The following is a 26,210-nucleotide window of genomic DNA, read 5'->3' on the forward strand; positions in this document are numbered from 1 at the left end:
TTTTCCAAATAATAAGTTTTATAAAACAGGCCTAATTAAGTGACTGACTAAAATGAGCAATTGGCCTAGTTTACACCAAGCATTTGATACGCATACTAATACTAAATCGGTATCAAATCACTTGATAGGTCAGTATAAACGTTCGCGAATTATCTTAGCATGGTCTCGTCTGATATTTCTGAATCCCTAGCATTAGACCAAAATAGTACGCGTATAAAAAGATCCTGTGTACTGTAAACTAAGTTTGTTTTCAATCGGATTAAATTAGAGGTGTGCGAATAGTTCAAATTCGAATCGAATCGAATCGAATCACAGTAGATTTAATTCGAGTTCGTTTTCGGCAAGATTCGAAATTGAATAGTTCGAGAATTTCGAATCAACAATCGAATCGATCGCCTATTTTATTTGGTTCATTTACATCTCCCGCGCGACCAATTATTCTTATCTAATAAATAAGTATTTTTGATATATGTATAACGTATTCATATAGATTAATAAAATATTCGAAAGCATTCTGACTATTCGTGTATACACATATTATTAATATTTTCTAGTTCAAAATGTCACATAGGATCATGATCCTTTGTAATAAGATGTAAATCATAAAGGTCGTCATTTTGATATTTATTACGTTTTAATTAACATGTAATGTTAATCTGGGTAAATTTGATTCAGATTCGAATTAAAGAGATTTGATTCGATTCGATTTCGAACATGTTATAAAAAATTCGATTCGATTCAATTCAACCATGCAAATGCTTGATTCGCACACCTCTAGATTAAATTCATCACTGCTGCATTAGGTCACAATTGCTTTAAGATTAAAATTAGAATTAGAAGTTTTGTGAAATAAAACCTAACATAACTTATTTTAAAATGAATCAGTGGTGTAAACAGTGGCGTATCAAATAGTTAGTCCGCATTAATCTAATACTTGTATCAATTAATTTAACGGTGTAAATTAAGGCCAATGAGATCATAGTGAAGCAAAAACTTGGCGTGCCCGGATTACATTATTAATAAGATAAAATCGAAAATCTGACGAGGCGAAATTTCGAGATAAAGTTAGCGGCACCTCGACAGTGCCGTATATTCACATGTCATCACCCGACTTTTTGTACGAGTATACATTAACGTCGCGCCACTACCGCTTCGCTTGATGTAGCATCTTTGCTTCACTATGATCCTATTGATTATTTTAGCCACTTTAAGCCTGTTTTATGAAACTTAAAATTATTTGGAAAAACAATGGATTAAACTTTTGCTGCATATACTTTTGGATGGTTTAAACGATTTATTGAAAAAATATTTTTGTCTCTACGTCTAATAATATACTTGACAACTTGTATGATCTCATATTTGGACAATTTGTTTTTGGACAACTTTATTTGTTAAAATAATATTTTTGGTTTAGGAAAAATGTATTGTACAATACTTTTTTATATACTTGGCGTAAATTTTTTTTTTTTAAGAAAAAGTTTTTGTTAGGGTAAATTCTCTTTTCGAGAAATCATCTCATTTTAACGCACGATGCTTACTAGTAAGTTTTATTTAAATGTTCTTAAATTTTGTAACGCGAAAAATCAATTGCCTTAAATAATCTCACAGTTTATCTTGACTCTCAATCGCTAAATTGATCTTACTCAACATTAAAAAAGTAAACCAGTATTAAAAAAGTATTGAAATTAGCTATTCAGTGAGAATTATTATTATTGATAAGAGACCAAATTTAAATGCAATCCCCCCCCTACAAATATTATATTCTGTTTCATTATTTTTGATATTAAATAAAAAATAATTTTCTTCTATTATATGTTGTAATCTTTATATAATCATTAATATAATAGTAAAAAAGTAATATTATTATTATTATGTTTATAAAATTTGTATTTATATTATACTAATCATTATTTTATTAATTATTGGTAAATAATTATTAACTGACAAAATCTCACGATTATATACCAGTAAGGTATATTAGAAATGGATGATCAGACTTATGCAATTAAACAGCTAGAATATTTCGAGATGAACAAATTGTGCAACTCGTGGTAATTACTTTAAGACATGTGTAATATGCGCAACCTATTTGCAAGCCACGTCAATTAGAGGCATGTCTAATTGTATCTCGTCAAAACAATTTTTTTTCTTTATATACACTTTTCCGGTATGTGCAACAATGATGAGTAATAAACGGTGCACATGCTACAGCCACAATGCATCCGTGACAATTCGACTGGGAAATAATATCATATGTATACTAAGATATTAAAGTCAAGTAGTGACGAGAAATTGTAAAATACAAAATATTATCACCTCGTCATTGTTAGTAGAAATAAGGATTTATTTGCACAGCAGTCTTGTTTTTTTATAAAATTAAATATTTAATTAAATTAAATATACACACAATATATTACACATATCCAACTAACAAACAATGTTTCTTAAATATTTTTTAAATACTTATTTAACATTATAGTATTAAATAAATATTTAAAAACATTGTTTGCCGATTGGGTATAATAGCACATGAATTTTATAACATAGTAAGAACAATGTATACGTAGAATTATTTTATGCCGTAATTTTTCCAAATCTTATTTAATTAAACTGACTTCGAGAGCGCCTTTCCGCGGTCACGGCTGGATCTTAGATTTTAGAGCTTAACTGTACATGGAGTTAAGAAAATTCATACCATATAGAATTCGTTAGGCACCTAAGCCGTGACCGCGGAAAGGCGCTCTCAAAGTCAGTTATGTTATTCACATAGGCGGCTTTATTCAAATTACAATTATTATTACTTATTTAATTAATTAAATCGCATAATTAAGATGTTCGGTGGAATTATCACTATCGGTGAAACAATATAGCCCGTTGAAATTTCTGGATATATACCATATTACATATTTTATACGCGAGACAATTAAAGAAAAATACTGCAACAAAAAAATAATAATACAACAAAGCGCGGAATTGTCTATAAAACAGATATTGCTACTAAAATTGTAGCATCTGAATTGGTATTTGTTAGCAAATTGACGTTTCCGTCGATATGACAACTTTGATTAGCAACTTGCCAGCATCTTGCCAGCAATTTATCATATAACTGATTCAAAATTCGTGCCGTTATGTTGCAATAATAATTTGTACAATTACAGAAAGTTGTCATACTGCCGACAACGCGAAGTGACTTTGACGCTGCTATTTTATCATAAAATTTCTGGCAATACACACATCATTACCTGCGTGTTGCTTCAATTTCAATATACTCGAAATTGTTGAAGACAAATATACAACAAGTTGCCAGCGTTACGGGCGATCACAAATTTGCACGATTTTGCTGAGACACGCGCTTGGTTATCTGAATAGCGATGCGACGTTGCGCAGCTATTGACGGAAAATGGTCACAACCTGGTTTACCGCAAAAGAGTAAGTTGCACCTGCGGATGGGAGGTAAAACTTCAGTTACGGCGTGGCTTTCATGCTGGCCGTCTTTGAGGCGAAGCGTCTCCTTGTGCTCGCCTTGGAGATATTTGCGGAGTGACAGGTGATCCAGGTATCGCAGGTGGTTTCCAACCGGTCGTCCTTACCTTGGCAGACATGACTCTGGGATTGCCGTGTACCCTTATCATCGTACGTAATACTCACCTACTTACAAGAGTAGATGAATAAGTGAGGCGTATACCTATCGAAGAATATATAATATTTATTCATGTGATTTCAAAATCTTTCTGATAGTACGTAATTATTTTTTTGACCGATCCTTCTTCGAGAAGCAAGTCAGAGGTAACAAAAAAGGCCAGTTATAATTAACTATAAATTATTATAACTAACAAGTTATAATAATTAAGATATAAGTATCTTCAACTTATATCGAATTAATAGAATAAACAATTTACATATTATATAAAATATATTACATTAATAATAATATAAAATTATATTATTTTTTATTACAATGTTTATTACTCGTTTTTAATTCTTGGATTCAATTTCTTGGAGTGACTTATAATATTGGATGCGTACTTGTAGGCGCAAATCAAATTTTTTGTCCAAAGACTAAACAGGTGCCAAAGTGTCTTTTGACAATGATAATCATATGTATTGCCATGAACACAACGACATTACTTTGATAGGATATCATATCAATGTAAGGTGATTTTAATCCATATCTTCAACGTTTCTAAGTATATATCTGTTGCGTCATATAAATACGCAATCGACGAGATCAAGTTTCTGTTACAATGTTGTGATCACTGTTCTTATATTGATTCTCTCTGACTGGCACGCCATCCTTTAATATTATATTGATTGCAGATGTAAAACATCCTAAAAGATTCAAATAACGACGAATAAACAATCTGTTTTTCTCATAGGTTTTTCTTCTGTTTAATTATTTGATTTGTCCATAATGATTTGTTGTACAATATAATTTTTTATTCAATTTTTTCTTAAAAATTCTCGAAAAATTTTATTAAATAACTACATATATGTATTTTCTACGATGCTGGTATTTTGTAATTTATTGTCGCTTTTCTATTATATTTCCTAGGAAATTGAATAGGAAATTGTAAAAAAAAATATAATAAATATTTTTAAGATAAAGAACTTTTCTTTTTAATAAAAAGATGAGAAAAATCAATACAAAAATATGTACATATAACATTGGAAATATATGCATATTTTCGACAAGAAAATAGATTACGCGTCTCGAGATGAAATGGAACGGAACAAAACAGGATCTTGGACGAAGATTATAGAGATCTTAGAGTCCCTTTTAGTAACTGCAAATTGTGCGCATGGCACCTTGTATGCACTTAGAGATGACGAATGACAAAACGAAAAAAAAAATGTGAACGGCTGCGCGGAAATCATCAGTCCCATTCTTCACAGAATCGTCATAATTGCTTACATTATGACTATCATTTTGATCATTATACAAATACTATTAGCCTTTTTAATTACTAGAATACGTTATCTTGCCTAGTCTGATCTATGCTATACCAAACGCTTTTAAAATAAAAGTTATATAGTAATTGTTACTATCGGCATCTAATTTTTCCTTAGATATAAGAAAAATTTATTTTATATTTTAATGGTACTCTATTACAAAATTTACTAATATTATTTACTGCAATTATCGTTAGCATATGGAATAATTTTGAAATCTCAAAAAATATAATAAAAAAAATTTTTGTCTATCATAACATTTGATGTTTTCAATTATATCATGTTTTTTTCTGATATTTTTTTATTAAAAAATGACATATTTTTAGTAGTCAAATTAGGTAACTTACTCTTACACAATACGCTTGTAAAACCAAACTAAAAATGCCTCGTAAAACTTATATTAATCTTGCATTTATATTAATTTTCATTGCAATAGTTAACTATTGCGTAACGTAGATTCAGCGTTGGCATTTTGGTAAAAGATATTAGATTTATTTCGCAAGATTTTACTGCATCGAAAAATCTGTCGCACGAATAATCAGCAGAGCAACGTTGTTGTCGGATATTGCAAGTATCGCGAATATTGATCTGCAATTTTTATATTTAATTTGCGTTATAATGCAAAAAAAATAATTTAATCATAAAAGGCAAACGTGCACTATTTGCATTGTTCGAGAAGCAGAAAACGCACGAACGCAAAGCGAGGAGCAGAGCGCGTCGCGTCGCGGTATTATTTTTAGCGCGTGAAATTGTCCTCGCGCGATTGTTGTTATTTTAATTATAGAAAACAGCAGATGGATTGACAAGCGGCTTCCTCGCTTTAGTAAGTGGAACTTGTATTAATCATTTAATCCCACAATTGTACTTATTACAATACATAGTCGACTATCACGTAACATGAATTCGACGCTTGTATACCGACAATTCGTTAGAACGTGTATTTCGCGAGATTTATTATACCGAAAAAAACCACGACGCGAACCTTCAAGAAAGCAATAACTGTGACACGACAATTGTATCTTCCGATATTAATTGCCAGTATCGCGGTCCATCTGTAATTTCAAGTTTTACATTTAATTCGCGTCGTAATGCAAAATTAATGCGAGGTAATTTCGTACAGTCCTGCTTTTCTGCTGTCAAATGTGCGTCGCATATAATTAACGTAAAGGATATCTTATAAAGTACCGTGCAATTGTTGTATTTTAATAATTAATGCCTCTTTTTATGATATGAACATGCCAGCCGTGAAGGACCAGCAATAGAAAATAACAACAAGAGAGGACGCGAAGACTAGGAAGAAATGAGATGTGATGCGGCGAAATAATTGCTAAGTGGTCATTTCGTACTTTAATTATTTCATTATTTGTTACTGGAGATATAATTATTCATTATTTAATAATTTCCAATTAAAAATGATTTAATGTATTAATTTTATAATAAATATTTATTTAATGTGTATTAATAAATTAGATTTCAGGATATTGACAACTATTTTATAAATATAACTTTACAATTGTATTAATGTTAAATATTAAAAATTTACAGGTAAAAAGTATAATACAATATATATAGCAACAGAGAAATTTTTTTTATTAATATAAAAATATATTTTCTTAAAAATAATTAAATCCATTGTAAATTTAAATGATAAAACTTATCTTTGTATTAATAAAAACTATTTTTATTACTTATATTTGTAATATATATATATATATATATATATATATATATAACAAAATTTATATCTGTCAATATTATATACTTAGATTGATATCCACAGTCGAATCTTATATTTAATATTATAAAGTTATAAACCGATGAATGGCTGTGCATTTTAGCATTTTTAAATATTATTTAAAACGGTTCTGAAATAAGTAAATACCAATTTTAATTTTTCAAATACTTATACATATGATATAAATAATAAATTAAAAAGTTACATATAACGCCTGTCCGGGTAGAGAGATCCAGGTTCGAATTCTGGCTGAAATAATATTTTACGCAAGTTATTTTCACAGGATTTAAATAGATGTTATACGAGCATCGATTTATTAGATTGCATTTGGCAATTTAATTGTAATATTACGTCCTACTCAGTTCGGAGCTGCGTAGAAACCGGCGGTCTGCCGGCGCGACCGCGTGATTTATTTGAACCGAAAATTGTAAGATTAATACATTAGAATATTATCGAGCACCAAGATTCGCTTTAACCGTGTGGGCGCTTTCCCATATTAATTGTTTGTAACATTCTTTGGTTTATACTTAATTATTTAAAACATATACTTGTATAATTAGAACTACAAAAGAGTGACCCTAATAAAAATCGCCCGTTTTTTGGACCTTCGATTTTGACTGAACTGTGTGCCAAATGGTACCCTATAGTGAGATATTATTCACAGAGAAGTTTCAAGTTTAGGTGACAATTGTTATCGGAGTTAGAGAGAGGAGGTGGAATCAAAGTTTATTACACTGATCGACATGCTAAAAGTTTCCTGCAAAAAGAGAATGATTTTCCGTGGATTTTGGGAAACGTACCCTTTAGACAAAGTACCCTTTTAGACGAGGGGGATAAGGCCTAACAAAAGAGAAGAATAGAATCATCAGAATATCAAGAATAGAATCAAGAATAGAATCAGAATATAGAAGAGAATCATCGGGCCCATCTTGATATCTCAATTTATAGACATTAACCGAGACGTCGGATAATGTCGCGCGATGTGATAGTAGACGCTATTACTGGATCGTTCGATCGGCTTGACCGCATGAAAATCGATAAATTTACACGGAATCACCTACTGCGACTGTAGAAGTGTGCGAATCAAGCCTTTGCATGGTCGAATCGAATCGAATCGAATTTTTATAACATGTTTGAAATTGAATCGAATCGAATCTAAAATTTTCACTTCGAATCGAATCGAATTAAATCTCTTTAATTCGAATACGAATCGAATCTGAATCAAATTTTCCCAGATTAACATTATATTAGGCGATCGATTCGAAATCGAACCACTGTTGATTCGAAATTCTCGAACTATTCGATTTCGAATCTTGCAGATTCGATTTCGAATTCGAACTATTCGCACACCTCTATGCGACTGGTTCCATATTGAAAGAATCTCTTGATGTGCTTCATGCATTATCCAGTAAGAAATGGAGACAAAAGCAAACGGAAAACCATTATCTGCTGCCGTCACCTTGCTCTCTCATATCCGTGACACTAGATACTTCATTCCCCTCACTCTTTGCTTCAACCCTGCAGCGTTATGCTCCATACATATTTTCTTACGTCCATGGTTAATATGTGACACAGGAATAAAATATTAAAATATTTTAGAATAAAGAATTGATAATTTGATCAAATCGATAGTTGATAAATAAACTGTTTATACGAATTAACAATACACTGTTAAATCTATATATAGTGTCAAATTTAACCTTAGTTAAGTCGCCTGCTCCTACTTAATAAATAGTTATTTTTAAATAAAACAATAGAATTTAACCCAAATTTGGGTTAAATTTGAACTGTTTTAAATTATTTAACTCCACTGTTTTAGTTAAAAATAACTATTTATTAAATAGGAGCAGTGGCGACTTAACTAAGGTTAAATTTGACACTATAGATCTAACAGTGTAGAATGTCATAAAAATATACAATAAAATAATAATAGAACAGACCCTGCCTGCGCTAAACGTGGCAAGCACGTAATTATAACGTTTATAAAAAGAATTTGCTAAGATCGATAATATCAAAAGTAATTTACAGAATAAAATATAAGAGCACTTAAAAAATTGAAAATATAAATACATAACAATATTATGTGCAGGTTGCGCTGCGACGATATAAGATCGTAACTATTGTTTTCGAGTGATGTAATTTGGGGAATTCCCGCGACAATTGCAAATTCAAATCTGAAAAGTGTAATAAAACATTTCATTGTCTCGATGTCGATAGGATTATGATAATTTTGATGTGAAGAATACGCCTGAGATTTTCTTTTTCAACAAACTTCTCAAAAACAATTCGCCTGGTGGATTTTCTGCGGACTGTCTTCGATGATTCTTGGAAGTCTTGGAACGGAGCTCGGGAGCGCACGGAAGCGTTCGGAGGCGCTCGGTTGCGATCGGGGGCCTTCGTGAGCGCGCGGAATGCTCGACGCTCGACTCGGCCAAACGGTCGCGCCGTTCGACAGTATTCAGCAGTTCGTGAACGGCTGTGCGACGGTATGGTTGAACGGATTGCGGCGGTAGTGTGTCGAAAGTCAACCAAGTAATCGCTCCTTTAAACCACATCACGTAGTCGTAGCATGTGCCCACTAGTCCGAAGCCACGTATACCGCCTACCGCACCGCGAGCCGCACAACAAACTCGTCTCTTACGGCTACCGTTAGCGACAGCCATATTCCCTCGCGGTTCTTTTCGCTTTCACGCATGTGACACGGAGGATACGGAGTTTTGCACCCTTTTAATTGAATCTACACGCGCGTGGATCGTCGTGGATCGTGTGTGTATCTGGCGCACAGTAGTATGATCTTCTCTTGGATATTCCAGTGAATCCCGTGTGGTGAGCGCCTTGTACCGGGTGGCCGAGTCGCTCGCGGCGCGCGAAGTGTGAAGCGGTGTATTTTTTTTTTGCTGTCGCTCTCGCTGCCAGCGTACAGAAAGAGAGAGAGAGAGAGAGAAAGGTCGGCTGTGACGAAGCATTCGCAGAGAGATAGAGAAAGAGAGAGAGAGAGAGAGTGAAAAAGAGAGAGACGAGGAGGGAGCGATCCGGTGTAAAAGGAATCTCGACCGATTTCCAAGGGGACTCCAGTTGTCAGGATGAGTTATTGTACCAACGCGCCCATGGTCACGCACACTTGCGAGACTCTTGTCAGCAAGTGCGAAATCCCGATCATCGACCTCGCTCATATGGGTGAGTAGCTTTTTTTATTTAGGTCTACCGCGTCTGCACGTCGTCGCGCGTCTCGCCCGATCGCGCCGCGCGCGCATGATAGGCCGCGCTCGGTTACTTCGCGGAAACGCTGCGTGAAACACGGGCGTTGACGGCCGTGATTTTACGGGAACGGCAATTTCGAAATTGTTTATACGAACACTCGTGAGGCCACGTCTCTCACACGGTCCTCCAAGCTGATAAAAGAATGCCAGGGGAGCCTCCTCGTGTGCGGCCCGTTCCGTTTGCTGATCGGTGTCGCAAGCTGGTCATAGGTCAGCACGATGACGAAATTAACGAGCACAAAACTAGACTGACGTATGTACTTCGGAATTGCGCTCGAAGTTTCAGATGTCGCAGAAAAACGCGATAACTTCTGTTCTTCGGGTAAACGATGTTTGAAAGTCTGTCCAGGAATCGTACTTCGAAGTCCCAGAAGTTTTTGATTACTATATACAAAAATATGTTATATATAAATTCGATTTATAATTTACCAATATTGCCGATTTTCATTAATGCTGTAGAGTAAACGTTGAATTTTAAGTTTTATCCAGAAAACGTTGAGAGACTTAGGGATACTAAATTGAAATTAATCGCATTTAATCGTAATTAATCTAAGTGACAGCTGATAATCTTTGTTAATATTTTCTGATCTTGAAATTTTTCTGAAATCGCTATATTCTTTGTTTCTTCTTCGCTAATAACTTTTACTGCAATCGGAAAAACATTTTACACGTGCGAAAAAGTTTTATCTTGCTATTAAGAAGGTATACATATCGTCGTTATCGAACTTTGATTCAATTTGCCTTCATTTATCACTGCCATTATCTGCCGAGAGGCCTCAACGAGTCATTCAATTGTTGGGATATCGGACATTGCGTAGCGTATTTATACTATAATAATAAAATCTTTTCTTGGAGCTCTGGACTTTCCAGAATGAATTATGTCTAGCCATTTAGCGCAGCACATATAAAAGCTTTTTTTAAATAAGAATCAATAGCAGTCGTTGTATTGAAGCATTATAGGTGACAAATACATAAAGCGTAGTAACAATAAATGACGTTTATTTATTATTGCTGTGTCCGACAAACGCGTCAGTTAACACATTTTGTAGCCTAAACTATCACATTATTTGCAAGTTACAATTATTTCCGAATTACACACACACGAACGCACGCACGCACGCACGCACGCACGCACACACACACGCACACACACACACACACACGCACGCACACACACACACACACACACACACACACACACACGCAAATATTTTCGTCAAATCAGAATTCTATTATATCCTGTAATTCAGTTTTGAGAAATCTATGATTGGAACGATGCTATAACATATATTATAAAGTTAAATATTTTTGATTTAAATGATTTTTAACGGACAAATAGGTTTTGCTTAATTAATCTTGTGTTTCTGTACATTAGTATACAAAACGGTTGATTAGATAAAGCAAAAACATCGTTATTTCCGTTAAAAATTTAATCTTTGGATTCCTGTTTGCTTACAATATTCACGACTCTTATCCATTTCTATATCAATGTAGATTAATTTTAATTCAGTAGTAAATTAGAAAAAAGAGGAAAAGTAAGTGAAACCTAGAATAAAATTAATTCATATTAGTGGAAATACACATCTGTCGAATGTGTCTAAAAAAAAAAAAATTAAAAAACCGAAGAAAATCGGTTGTATTATCATAATCCCGGTTTGTCATAATGTTCCGGTTCTATTTCTTCTTTTAATGTATTTCCGTCTTTTGTGTTTACTCCCTGAGGGATAAAGGTCTTGAGATTAATTTCAAGTAATGTAACAAACAGTTGTTTTCCTGTGCAAATTACATGCACCAATTATAGGCAACGCGATAGTAAAGTATCAGCAGGACACCCTATATAAACGTTCGAGGGCGCCAAGGGAGGGGCCCTTCTTTGTGAGAGGGGCTCTGACCTCAACAGATCGTCGGACCCGCGATAGGCGCCTCCGGTTGCCGCTGGCTGGTTCGTCTGGCTGGTTCGTCTGGCTAGGTGCCTGGCCTCGTTGCCAAGCAGCCGTAAAACCATCGTCTCTCACTCTCGAATCCTCGAAATTCTTCGCGAACCCGAACATCCGGTCCTACGAACGTGGAGACATTGTCCTGTCGGAGTCAGGCGAATTCGCTTCGATTTCTTTCGCTGCCTCCAGCTTTGTCTGAAATTCGCGAACGTTAAAATCATTTTGTAATTTACAAGTTGCGTATTTATGCAGAATTTCGCAACGCGGATAAAGCGTGCTTTATCTCATTAATCAGTCAGTTCCTTCATCATTACTGTTTATCGCAATCCATATTGGCTATTCTTTTTTTTATTTCATTTGTCACGGAAATTAATTGTGACAAATATATTGACATAATAAGGCCCATTTTCATAATATATGGTTAACGAAAAAGTTAACTAAAACTTGAAAGTTAATTAAACCACACTTTAATAAGCTTATAATCAAATAAACTAAAGGTTACGTGTACATCAGTTGAGTTGGCATTAAGTTAACTTGATGGTTAACAATAAGTCCTAATCAAACGTCGTTAAACAATAAACTTCTTGGTAATTTTTAACCTTTAGGTAATCGTACATTGTGAAAATAGACTTAAGTGAGTATTGATTTATGGATTGACCTCAAAATTGATTTATAATCCGAGAAAACAAGACTAATTGATTTATTTGCACAAATATTATGCCCAGCTGTTGAAATACCAACGCCGATTATTTGTTTTGCGGCATCCGTATAGCTTGAATAATTACCTTTCATGATACATTGAAAATTTAATACAACGTAATATTATTTTCTAATACGACCTAAAACGATCCCGTATTCTCTTCTTGTATCTGTGTATCGTAATAATGTGCTTTTTCGAGGAGCATCTGCAACGTGAAAAATTTCTATTAAATAATGAAAGAATCCTTGAGCGCGAAAAATCGTTTCCTTTCTTTTCTTATATCGCGATTTGCCTTTAATGGCCAGAGTAGTAAATATAGTATAATACGTAACGTGTAAAGTTAGTCGCGTACACAGTTGAGCAAATATACGATAAATCGACACTTGGGGCTCCATTTCACGAAGCGAGAACGGGAGAATAGAATCCATTCAGAAATTTTACGAATGTTTCGAAGACTTCCGAGTATCAATTTTATCGGAGTAAAATGATTTTTTTTTCATTTTTTTAGTCTATAATAATCTAGATAATATTTTTGAAGTAGCACACACGCGGAAACTTGTCGATGGTTCAACCGACAAAACTTTCAAATGTCATTTCTGTGACATTATTCTTATGACTTAATCAGACTTCTAAGTCGGTCACTGTGATAGGTTCTAACCGGATATTGTCTGACCTAAAAGGAACGATCTATTCTCATTCAGTTGATATTGGCTAAAGGAGAATGTTTAAAAAAGTCCGATTTTTGGAGCACCTGCGGAACCTTAGTTATCCACAAAAAGTTGTTTGAGACACACATGAAATAGTAAAAATAGTTTTACATCCTAGAAATGCAGGGAAAATAGATTTTTTTCATGTTACGTATATCATGTCTCTTTTGTAAGTCGAATTTTGATACATCACGCTAAAACTTATCATTAATCGGACGTATTGCAAAAGTTTCTCATGATAATTGGCACTTAAAGGTTTTAAAGCTCGCTGATCATGAATCTGTTATTAAAAATGGCAAATTATGGAAATAGGTGATCCAAATTAAATGCACATGTGGCATGCAGTTTTGTACGTAGAGTTGCAATAATCGAATTTTTTATCAAAATTAATCTGAGCATGGTCTTTAAGACACATTAATTACGAATCCATTAATTAAATGGAAAAATCAATGATAGCGGATTTAAAACGGCGATCCAAAGTGTTTGTAGTACCCGATTAAAGTCACAATATATTTTATAGAACAAAATAAATGCGCTATCTTTCTAGAGCTTCTACGGTGCGTTATCAAAAGAGGTAAAGAAAAATTTACATTAAAAAAATTCTGAAGGAAATGGTAGATACTAGACAAATGATAAATACTAGCTGGACAGCCTTTCAAAAAAAGCCTGTTAATAGATGCATTATAAATTGAAAAAAATTCTATGGATAAAAAACATACATAAAACACACAAAAATTAAAACACTAAAGATAAAAAATAATAATGAAGACAGTGATCATCACGTCCTCACCGTTGTCTCTGGATTTGACTGACAATGAGAGTGATCAAGTAGGCCGTTTTCACCTGTCCAGCTAGTATTTATTATTTGTCCAATATCTATCTTTCTTTCAGAAGTTTTTTAATTTAAATTTTTCTGTAATTCTACTTTAACAGTGTACAATAGAAGACCTCGAAAGATAGCGCATTCATTTTGTTCTATAAAATATATTAAACGTAACTTTAATCAAGCACTTTGGATCGCCGTTTGGAATCCGTTATCATTGATTTTTTTCCATTTAATTAATAGATTTGTAATTAGTATGTCCTAAAAAACATGCTCAGATTTATTTTGATAAAAAATTCGATTATTGTAACCCTACGTACAAAACTGCATGTCAAAGTGCATTTTGGATCATCTATTTCCATAATTTGCTATTTTTATTTAATAACAGATTCGTGATCAGCGAGCCTTAAAACCTTTAAGTACCAATTATGAGAAACTTTTGCAATACATTTGACTAATGATAAGTTTTAGCGTAATATACGAAAATTCGACTTATAAAGGAGACATAATATAACATTTAAAAAATCTACTTTTCCTGCATTTCTGGGATGTAAAACTATTTTTGTACATTTCATGTGGGTCCCAAACAATAACTTTTTGTGGATAACTAAGGTTCCGCAGGGGTGTCAAAAATCGAACTTTTTTAACACCCTTTCGTGATGTTGCGCATCGCGCATTAGCCGTCTATACGATTATTAAATTATATAAGGGTAAAGCGTACTAACATTCACACGCATCTGTTGCAATGTCTGTTTGCCATTTAAAGATCGTGTGTGCTATCCAACCAACGCTTGCATGCCATTGATCACCTATACTCTAACGGTTATGAGAGATATATCTAGATATATCAAGCCGATCTGATTCCTCTCCCTCATTGTATTTGGAAATTTCTTCAAATTTCTATGCGGCACGGAAAATATTTGCACTTTTACTTTGATTTTTGACTATCGAGCGAATACTTTGCTCTCAAATGATTTCGCAATAATTGTTTATTTAACATGGAAACGAGAGATATATAATCTTACTTTTTTTCTTTCAACTATGTTTATAAAGTCCAATTAGCTCATCATCGTGCGTCACTCTATCGTTTATAGCTTATTAGCAAAAGTTTTGCTAAACTTTTGTTGCCACGCGAAATGGAACACGTGTTTTCATACTCAAGTCGGCTTAACATGTTCGAATTTACACGTGGCTTAAATAACATGTAACACAATGTTACATGTCACGGCCAATGAAATATTTCGCATCTGGCGGAGCTGGATCATGATTTAATTGCTGAATGTAGAAAAAGTTAATTCGCAAAAGAAATGCGTTGTGATATGTCTCGGTTCGATTTCGTATCGCACGCCTTCCACATAGTCAACTACTTTCACGTGCTACTCTGATTGCGTTCGCTTTGATGCTTATAACGTTCTTGGAATCATTTTATTCTTGTTCAAATGTCAAACAACGACAAATGATGCTCATGAGTTCTATGAGCGTCAAACCGAACTTACATTAGAGTGAGACACGTCATCGGAATATTAATCTTTTCTCAAGAAACGCAAAGTCTTTGGCAAAGTCTCTAAACTCTAATGGAATTATACGATAAAATCATCTATTTTAAAAAGATCAAAAGAATCAACTCGTTGAAGCGTAGCATTTTTCTATTTATGTAAAAATAGAAATGGAACGTTTCTTTTCTTCTGTTTTATTTTGCATGTACAATTTATTTTAATTTCACACAATTTGTCAATAACTTATAACACGCTGACTTAATTTGATATTAAATTTAGCTCTCATAAAACTCGTTTTTTTGTCTAATTGATTTTACCTATCTCGCTTGATGAATCTATCTCGCTTTTAGAGATTTAATATGAAAATGTCTCTGTATATTGTACATGATTTCTGCTTTGTTTTATCTCCTTTTCTTTTTCTGTCTGTACGCTATTAATTAACTAACGTATGTATCACGTACATGCGTGTGGAAGGCTAATGACCATACTAATTGAATTGCGAAATTTTGATACGACAAACACTTAAGGACCTCCCAAGCCACGGAATTTGCGAGACAGTGGGTGCAATGTTATGGCAAGTAGAAACGTGAGAATGTATGATGGAAGTTATGGGATATTATAACTACAAGCCACGTGTAAGATTGCAACGGTTTGTTGATGTCACGGAAATGTGCATGTGTGCATATACAAGAAGAAACATGAGACGGATTCGAGATATCTGTGAGAACGCGAGTTTATTTTTACGCTTCAGACTGTTAATGAAGCGAAATCTAATGTATCCAGTCTGAACGTAAGAATCTATGTGCAGTCTACTTTTTTTTTATTCTAAAAATGTATAATAAAAAGTCAAAGACAAACAGAGTTTGATGCTCTGCAATTTTAAAACTCTTTCTCTTGTATTAATTACAACCTTAGCGCTCTTACGATAACTAGAAATCACAATGAAACGAAATCGTTAAAAAGATATGCAAAAACTGCAAAGCATCCTGATATGGGATGACGCAGCTGGGTGTTCGACGTTGGCATTGTCGAATTGATAACAATACGTGGAGATACAACGATTGCACTTCGTGTCGCAACGAACTTTGCACACGTGTAGAGTATTGCAAAAAAAATATATATATATATATATTTAGATAATGTTTCCTTCATTTGCTACGTTCATTTTTAAAAATGAACACAGATTTAAAAGCTGAAAAATTTTGAAAAATTTATTCGCAAAAAACCATTGTATTAAATTTCTTTTGCGTGTTCATAAATATGATATATGCAAATCAACGCAATATATGTATTTACACGCGCATATCAAATGCATCATAAATTAGACATTGTCGAATGTCAAGATCCTTATCGCCTTTGTTATAAAGAAAATGATTCTTGATCCTGATGATGAATTTCCTCTTGTTCATAATTATTGCAGATACGTCATTGCAGTTTTTGTATGTTTTTCCTACATTTCTACGCAGAAATTATAAAATGCACATTTCCACGAAAGGCGAATTGCCGCATTAAAAAAATGGATTAAATGGCTTTTAATCGTTTAAATACATTTAAGATTGATGTATTTTTTATGAATTTATTTGTTCTCGTCACAATTACGAATTTACACGACTAAGTGTTTGACGTAGCTTCGGTTAGAAACAAAATTATTCTGCTAATTAATCTTAATATAAAAATATTGATTTGAAAAAATAAGGAAAAAAGAAAATATAGCAGGAAGAGAGAAGAGAAAGAGAAATAAATTGGATAATAAGACTTTCTATTTGTCTATAAAAAAATTCAATATGTCTTAAGTGAGTTTTTTATTTTAATTGTTGGAAAAGATAAAAAAATTTAAGGGTTATTTAAAAATAAAATATTAATGAAGTATTCAAAACCTGACAAGAGTAGCAAGATTTTATTGTCAGTGCTGAATACTGTTTAAAAATAAATATTATACATAATGCCGAATATTTTGATCTCAATCAGCAGTAAGTTCTTGCTAGACTTTGAACGCTCTTTTGTTTATAACATTTATTTATATTATAAGCCTACTTTATATTTATTATTTCAAAAATTAATCTTTACACATAGATATATGTCTATGTATACACATTAGTTATATTCTCTCTAAAGTAAAATTTATATTTATTACGGATTTATTAATTAGTTGAACATTTCGCTCATTTGCTGCAACAATGATTTAACTCAAAAATTGTAATTTTTGAGTCGTCTGCAAAGAAAAGAGAATTCTGATGAAAATTGAATACACTAAATGAAGAATTAATAATACTGTCGTTCCTTTATAATCAGTAGATCAAATTATAATACCAAATTAATCACATATTTAAAAATTATATTACAAAATTTTAATAGTTTAAAACATTCAAACTGGAAATTTTTTTTTGAGTTATGTCGTTGTTGTAGCAAATGAAACGATTTGTGATAATACGTAGCCTAGATGTGACTCTTTTCATGTCATCTATTGAACGTGAATGTCATTTTATTTGAATATATTGACACTGTACTTAATGTATCAGCAAATACGCTTGAAAGACTGTAAGAATACTATAATAATATAGTTGAATTTTTGAACTGTTAATTTGAACTGTTGACGAATTTATAGATAAACATGCTCAATTCAGATAAGTACCCATACATAAATGTACACATATATTATCAATAATGTAGAACAAAGATTGAATCTATTGCTATAAATATCAAATATCGACAAAATAAATATTTTACTTGCATATTTTACCGAACAAGTCTATTTTAGAGCAGTGTAACGTCCTATTCAAAGATATATACTTACTTATAAGACTTTTTCAATAAAGTCCGGAACACATTGTTACAATAACATACGCGCACACACATACACACACACATACACACACACATACACACACACGTTGTTATTTCAGAAAAAGTAAAAAGAAAAAAAATTAATTTTTTGGACTAAAATAAAAAGATCTTTTAAGGAAATTCTGGGAATTTATTTTAGTTCTTATGTTAATACCCGAAACTTTCACGCTATATCTAGGCCATCTAGGGTATTCACTGTGAAATTTCGTATGCATAATAAATGGTTCTCTATTATCTTTATCTTTTAAGTCTCTTTATTCTAACAATAGCCTGTTCAAGGGTTAACATTTTTCCTTATCTTTTTTCTATCAACTGTTTAATGATTTATGTTTTAATTTTGAAAGTCTTTTATTTGAGCAGTTACGTGTATTTAGTGTTTTATTATTATCTATTTTCAAGATGTAGGAAAATGGAATTCTTAGCAACGTAGCCCGAGATCAAATCGAAAGGAAGAAAGGCGTTAGAATTGGCTATATGTTAGGAATTCCCATAATCAATTCTTTTAATATAAAAGAAATATAAATCTTTTGAGAAAATGTGCAAACTGCAACTAATCCGTGACAAGCACATCTACATCTTCAGTAGACTTGCCCTCAAAATTAATGAAATATTGTAAATGTCTTTTGTAACTTCTGAAACTTTTTTTTAAAACAGCATTTTTACTGTCTATAGCATACGTATACAAGTAAGTTGTTTCTTTGAATATTTAGATTAAAATCTTTCCTTTTCCCGTTTTTCTAATATAAAATAATGCATGTGGATGTGTACCAAGGTATTCCGGATATTGAAGGCGTGTAGTTAGGTTTAATGCTTATAAACTCGAAATTTTTCACAAATAATTAAAAGTGAATTGTTGAATTTGCGTATAATTGTCCAAATAATGAGGATTCGAAGCAATATTTAGCCATTTGGCAATATTTAACCAAAAACATCAAAATATTGAGTGAAAAGTTGTAATGGGCACTTGGGTACCCAGGTATTGATATAAAGGTTAATGTCCAATTAAATAAATTGCGAATTTATACAAGATTTGCATCAAATCAAATAATTAATTCAGAAATACAAAGTAGCTGTCAATATGGATCAAGCGATGTAGTAGCGTCGCGATGCCAAGTAAATATATAAAATTAGACATTTCTTTGTCATTTATTATTATATAATATCTGGAACATATAAATATCCAATAACATTCACGGAGATGATACAAAATTGATAATGTTTGCGAGTGTATTGCACAATTGCCAGTAGACTATATATCGTGCACCTTCGAAGTCGATGTCCGGTAACGGTATACCTGATCGTTATACTCTAGGCGAAAGTATCGGGGAGTCTGTCGCTACCAGGAGAAACTCCAACGAATATTTTCTCTGCGATTATATGTACACCCTAGAAACGGCTCCCTGTCTTTAGTTGCACCTACATGTATTGTATGTCTACTACGCAGAAGAAGAATATTCGATTACTATGCGGGAAAGTTTCGTTTGTACGGAAATTAAATTTGTGTTTTATATTAAACATCGGCTTTGTATCCCTATTCCCTCTGTCGTTAACTCTTAATAACCTACCCCTTGAAATCACGTTTTTAAACATATTTTTAACCATATTGCGTGCTAATTTATACTTCGAAGTTAAAAAGGAGGGTACAACTTTTAGGCGTTTTTGCTACTATTCGGGGAATTGTTTTATTTCTACATTTTCTTATGTATTTTTCTTCATAGAACCAAATATTATCATTATAATAACGCTAGATTTAAGGAAAATTTGCTAGATTGAAATAAAATCTTTATTTGCATTGTTGAAATTGCTAGATATAGCGCTCAGTTATATTATACTTCAATAATTTAAAAATTAATTCATAATCGGACTAAATGCGAGTAATATATATTGCATCGCAAAACTTAATTAGATTATATTTTTTACTATAACATTTGTTACAAAAAAAAATTAATAATTAATCTTATAAGAAATATGAAAACTTGAAACTACAATAGTACAATTATTGCAATAATAATTTTAACTAATTATTATTATTGCATTTACGAATTATTTTGTATTTCCAGATTCGATTTATATCGAATATAACATATTGATAATTGAAAGTAAATTAAAAATTACTTTATTTAAATAATTATTAAATAACGAGATGCTCTCCTTATTTTCATTTGGATTTGGGACCGACAATGGTTAAGTTACAGCATATTTACATATATATATGCATATCGAATAATAATATATTGATAATTGAGAATAAATTAAAAATTTTCTTATTTAAAAAATGATCAAATAACGAGATGTCCTTCTTTTTTCATTCGGACTTGGGACCGACAAAGGTTAAATACATATATGTGTTTATGTAAATATGTAAATAGATGTAACTTAATCATTGCCGATCCTAAGTCGGAATGAAAATAAGGAGGGCATCTCGTTATTTAATCATTTTTTTAAATAAGACAATTTTTAATATAGTATATATGTAAATATGTAAATAAGAGATGCAACTTAACTATTATCGGTCCCAAGTCCGAATAAAAATAAGGAGAGCATCTCATTATTTAATTATATTTAAATAAAATAATTTTTAATTTACTTCCAATTATTAATATATTATGTTCGATATAAATCGAATCTAGAAATACAAAATAATTCGTAAAGAGGATTAGTTAGAATGCAATAATTGATGTATTATCATAGTTTCAAGTTTTCATGTTTCTCGTAAGAATAATTAATAATTTTTTGTAACAAATGTTATAGTAAAAAATATAATTAACGTTTTGCGATACAATATTACTCGCATTTAATCCAATTATGAATTAATTTTTAAATAATTAAATATAACTGACAGCGATTTCAACGATGCAAATAAGGATTTTATTTATTTTATTTTAATGTACTAATTTTTCCTTAAATCTGGCGTTATTATGACAATTTTCGGTTTCTATGAAAAAAATACATAAGAAAATGTAGAAATAAAACAATCCCCGAGCGGTAGCAAAAACGCTTAAAAGTTACTCTCCTTTCTTTAACAATTTTATTGTAGCTGTTACAAAAAGTTGAATACTATATAATTAGCGTGATTATCGTAATAACAATTATGATTTTGTTCTACTTTTTTCTCGGAGAATATCAAATGACATTTTACTCTTTAAAATTATTAACTATACATTCGCTAAAAAAACACAGATAAACAATAAGTGACATTTAGTATCAGATATATTTAAAATACGAGGGTCGTTCAATAATTAATGAGACAAACTGCAATAGCGGAAAAACTACTGAATATTATTAGATGAAACTTTCTGAGGGTCAAGTATTGGCAACCTTGGAGATTCAATCTTAAATTCAATCAGCTGTTTGAAAGAAATAGAAGTAAACATTAACTCTTTTGCTCATTTTAAAATGTCAGTTCCTCTCGAAACGTGTCCGCCAGAAGAGCAACGTTCAGTGATAAGATTTTTGTTAGCCGAAGGTGTGAAACTAACCGAAATTTACTCGAGAATGTTGAAACAGTATGGTGAAAAGTCGGTCAAGACTTCAACCGGTCGTCCAGAGTGGTAACGATCGGTGACACTTGTTCTGCCCGAATTAAACTGTCCAATCCACTTATACACGACACGTTTTCGCGGCTTAAACACTTTTCACCATACTGTTTCAACATTCTCGAGTAAATTTCGACCGGTTTTACACCTTCGGATAACAAAAATCTTATCACTGATGCACTGTTGCTCTTCGTACACGTTTCGAGAGGAACTGACATTTTGAAATAAACAAAAAAGATTATGTTTACTTTTATTTCTTTCAAACAGCTGATTGAATTTGTCCCCAAGGTTGTCAATTTGACCCTCAGAAAGCTTCATCTAATTATATTCAGCAGTTTTTCTGCTATTGCAGTTTGTCTTGTTAATTATTGAATTATTTTAATACTATTAATTTAATTATTATATATAGTAAAATCGGAAGAGATTTAAATTTATATTATAGCAGAGATCGAGAGAAACATTTTAAAATAAATCATTAATGTATCGAACTTTTTCTTTTGACAAATCAAAACAAATTCGATAAACTCATTTCTTGTCGCTTCGATATATGATTGTAAACATTTTCACCACGTGGCGAGATGGTTCCATCGTGTCAGAAACATCGTGTTTCGAAACATTTCTTTCTGAGCGTGACAGAAAAAGATGTAGACATTTATAGATTGATCGAGATTGAACATCATCAGTTGGCCGTTGCAGTTCGATTGAGATTAGACATGCGGAATCTATTATTAAAGGCCGACGTTTCTCTTATGGTTTCACAGTATTAGTACGGCTTTGTCGGCGACGATTCTTTCGCACGAGGCCACTTTGGCGTCGTGCCCGTGGCCGATGTACGCCTCGAGGACGAAACGAAAGCAATCCTTCTATACCTTTGTCGTCATCATTGCGTCGCGATGCTGCCAAAATAGCGAACAAAGTAGAATGATGCTACATCCCGCTGACGTCAACTGCACGGAATACACATCCCGAGGAATTTATATATAAAATATACAATTGCGGGTTTTCTCATAACGATGATTGTACCCAAGAAGTCAATCAGCATATATATAGATACGGCACATGCTATAAAATAATATTTTTCCTTTTGTTAATATCGCATATTTCTTACATTCGAGTATAAGAGAATTATATTGTATAGTCACGTAGAAGAAAATTAGATAAAAAAATTATATAAATGCCATGCGTTGCATTAATATTGATGCAAGACTCTCTTTTACTGAAGAATATTTCTGTGCTAATATTATTAATATTTATATTAACAATAAAAAATCTAAATAAATTATTTTACAAATAATAAATTAGTTACTATTTTCAAATTAATTGCTGTCAATCGATTTAAAGAGATTAAAAAAGATACGCGAGGATTAATTGTCGTAAACTTCTATAATTATGTTGAGTCTACTCTAGAAAACCGCGAAACTTTGAGGGTAATTTTTAATGTCAAACGCATGACCGAGAACATAATTTAATCGCCAAATGCATAACCGAGAATAAGAGTTAATCGAGTGAACACTGGCCGGGCAAATGTAATAATCGCCAGTGCGATACGCATGCAAAGTGTATATCTACGATTTGTTTCTCCTCTCATCGCTCATGGACGGATCTCATTACGACATGAGGCTCGGGGACGATGGCTTTCTCGAGAATCATGACCTCGCGTTGGCTTCCAAGGCTTACGCCACTAACCGTTTATTATTTTTACTATTTATTTTTACTAATTCGGTGATGCAAAATTACGACAACAATGAACGACGTTTATCGTTTGCGACGTGTTAACGCATATAAGTGAATTAAAATTAACTCGTGTACATAAGATTAGATGTAAACACGTTATATTTCGATACTTAATTTTATAATTGTTTCATTAACATTTCACTTCAGCTCTATTTTGCTTTGTAAATTGAAATGAAAGTACTGATATTTTTTTAGTGCAATTTTATAGCATATTCTAACAATCGTAACAAAGTGGTTGCGGCAAACGGAAATGCGACAGTCATTTTCTTGTATTTTAAATAATATTTTTTAATATTATTTTATTGTTTGATTAAGTAAAAAATAGGAAATTATGAATGAGACATGATTGCGATCATTAAATATAATTGCAATTGCGTGTAAGTGCAACAAAAAGGTGAACCTGTTTGCTGGTTTTGTTTTATTTACTTCACTATTGGTCTCAAATGCATACTCTCAATGTCAATAAACGCTCATTGAGCGAAAGACTTAGTCGATCATCAATGCAGCTGGCATCGGTATCGCATGTCGCTTAGAGACTAGAGTTGTGAAATTTAATACTAAGTACCTCAACGCTTCCTTAATCCATAATCAGCGTTCGGCGTAATCTGAACTTTTTTAACATTTATATGCTGTGATATTAAACTAGAGTGTGTATGTGTGTGCGTTCTTGTTATATGTATAATGTATATGTAATATGCTTTACATATATACATATTAATATTATACAAGGAGGGGAAAAAGACTCCTGACATGCAGGAGTTGCATTTTTTAAAAGCAATTTTCTTTACGCCAAATGATTCATCTAATTATTCTGCGCATAAAATTATTAAGATAGGATTATTAAAAATTGAATGTTTTACAAGATATCTTGTATTTTATACCAAAATATTGTCACATTCATGTCTCATAACTTGGAAAGTCCTGAACGAAAAAGTATTTAATTATAGTGTTTTGCAAAGCTCTCGAAATAAGCTACAAGAATATGTAATAAAAAATGGAGGTTTGCATTCAAAAATTTCAAAGTGTTTTTTATGTGACAACGCTATTCAACAAAGCACACTACCCTTGTTATATAATGCGTCTCTTAAAACCCTATAATTTTAGTATGAAACATTTTTCTCTAAAATGCTTTGTTATCGAGATATTTTAAGGGTCCGGGATTTTTTCCCCACCTTGTATATACAATTATATATATAATATACATATAATATACATATATATTAAGCTTAAGAATATTGTGTGTGCATAATGCATACAACAGTTGACATTATTCTGCATCTTTCGATATATTATTTTTCAACGCAAAAATTCGCATAAGTGAATCACACATAAAAATTCCCGAGAAATGAGTTAAGAAGTAATCGTTTTAGCAAATGAGCGACGAATAAGCGCAGTAGTTCCTCTTTTCGCGCAATTTTATTTCTCGTCTCTGTATTCAAGCGTACTCTTACGATTTCAGGCACGGAGAGATGCCCTCAGAAGGGAGTCGTGAAGCTAGTGGCCTCGAAACTGCTAAGGGCGCTGTCCGAGAAAGGATTGGCCTTGCTCGTCAACCATGGCATTCCAGAGTGCAAGGTATAATGAGAAAAGAGGGAGGAACGCGTTTGAAAAAACGATTAGCGATCACAAGGCTTCTTTTGATTGATCCAGGCGCCAGTGTTGTCGGTCTAGCCGATTTCCGCCGTACGCACTGTCGCAACTTACCGTCGTGACCGAATACCTAATTTCAAACGCCAATTGAAACAAGTCGAATAACTTATAGCGCTTCCTTGCAATATCGAAACAATGTTCAAAATTCATGTCTAAAAAATAATTATTCCGTCAATTTTAAATTTTTTATTTTAGCGATAATCGTTTTATACATCAGACGTCCGAGAATATATTAAAGAAACTTTTCAGAATTGGAAATTTTGCTGAAAAGTTTAGATAAATATATACGTTCTTAATTGTAATTTACAAGGACAAGTAATTAATAACAATTAGTTAACTAAATCAAAATAAGCTCTGATACTAAAATATTATCTGTACATAATTAATAATATACAATTATTTTTGTTGATATCAATTTTCGGTACATACGGCTGCAGTTCTGGTTATAATTAGTTAACAATAGCAATTAATCTTTTTTTAAGAGAAAGGAGAGCAGAGGAATGTTCGAATTTCACTATTTACATAAATTTAAACTTAATCTTTTTTACGTTATCGACGCTTATCTCAGAATTCGATATCTTAGAGCATCGGCCAAGTAATAGTTGCATTTTCAAGGGCCTTACGATAAACACAATGCTCGTTGCGCGATGGCCTTGCCGGCTATCGGAAACTTAACTGCGGGTGATATCGCAACGATGTATTGCAGTATTTTGTGCGATAATCCGACCCGCAACTTACGGACTTGTAATCGCGAACGTTCGTCGGTGCTGAATAACGCGGTCGTAAGAATATTATTCGCACGCGCGAGAAAACATACGCTGCACTGGGAAAAAAAAAA

At 32.5% G+C, this 26,210-nt stretch overlaps 1 protein-coding gene and 1 pseudogene across 1 annotated transcript in view; both read left to right on the forward strand.

The window, feature by feature from the left end:
• Positions 1-52: 52 nt before the first annotated feature.
• Positions 53-4,987, forward strand: LOC105460360 (annotated as a pseudogene).
• A 4,158-nt stretch (positions 4,988-9,145) lies between these two features.
• The window catches only part of LOC105460358 (UPF0676 protein C1494.01-like), a 22,077-nt gene continuing 5,012 nt past the window's right edge, over positions 9,146-26,210 (forward strand). The window contains exons 1-2 of the mRNA XM_011706803.1: positions 9,146-9,862; positions 25,182-25,297. Coding sequence (XP_011705105.1) covers positions 9,769-9,862; positions 25,182-25,297 — 210 coding nt within the window. The 5' untranslated portion in view covers positions 9,146-9,768. The remainder of the gene's footprint in view (positions 9,863-25,181; positions 25,298-26,210) is intronic.

Source organism: Wasmannia auropunctata, unplaced genomic scaffold (assembly GCF_000956235.1).
Source record: "Wasmannia auropunctata unplaced genomic scaffold, wasmannia.A_1.0 LD323660.1, whole genome shotgun sequence".
In the NCBI taxonomy this organism is placed as follows: domain Eukaryota; kingdom Metazoa; phylum Arthropoda; class Insecta; order Hymenoptera; family Formicidae; genus Wasmannia; species Wasmannia auropunctata.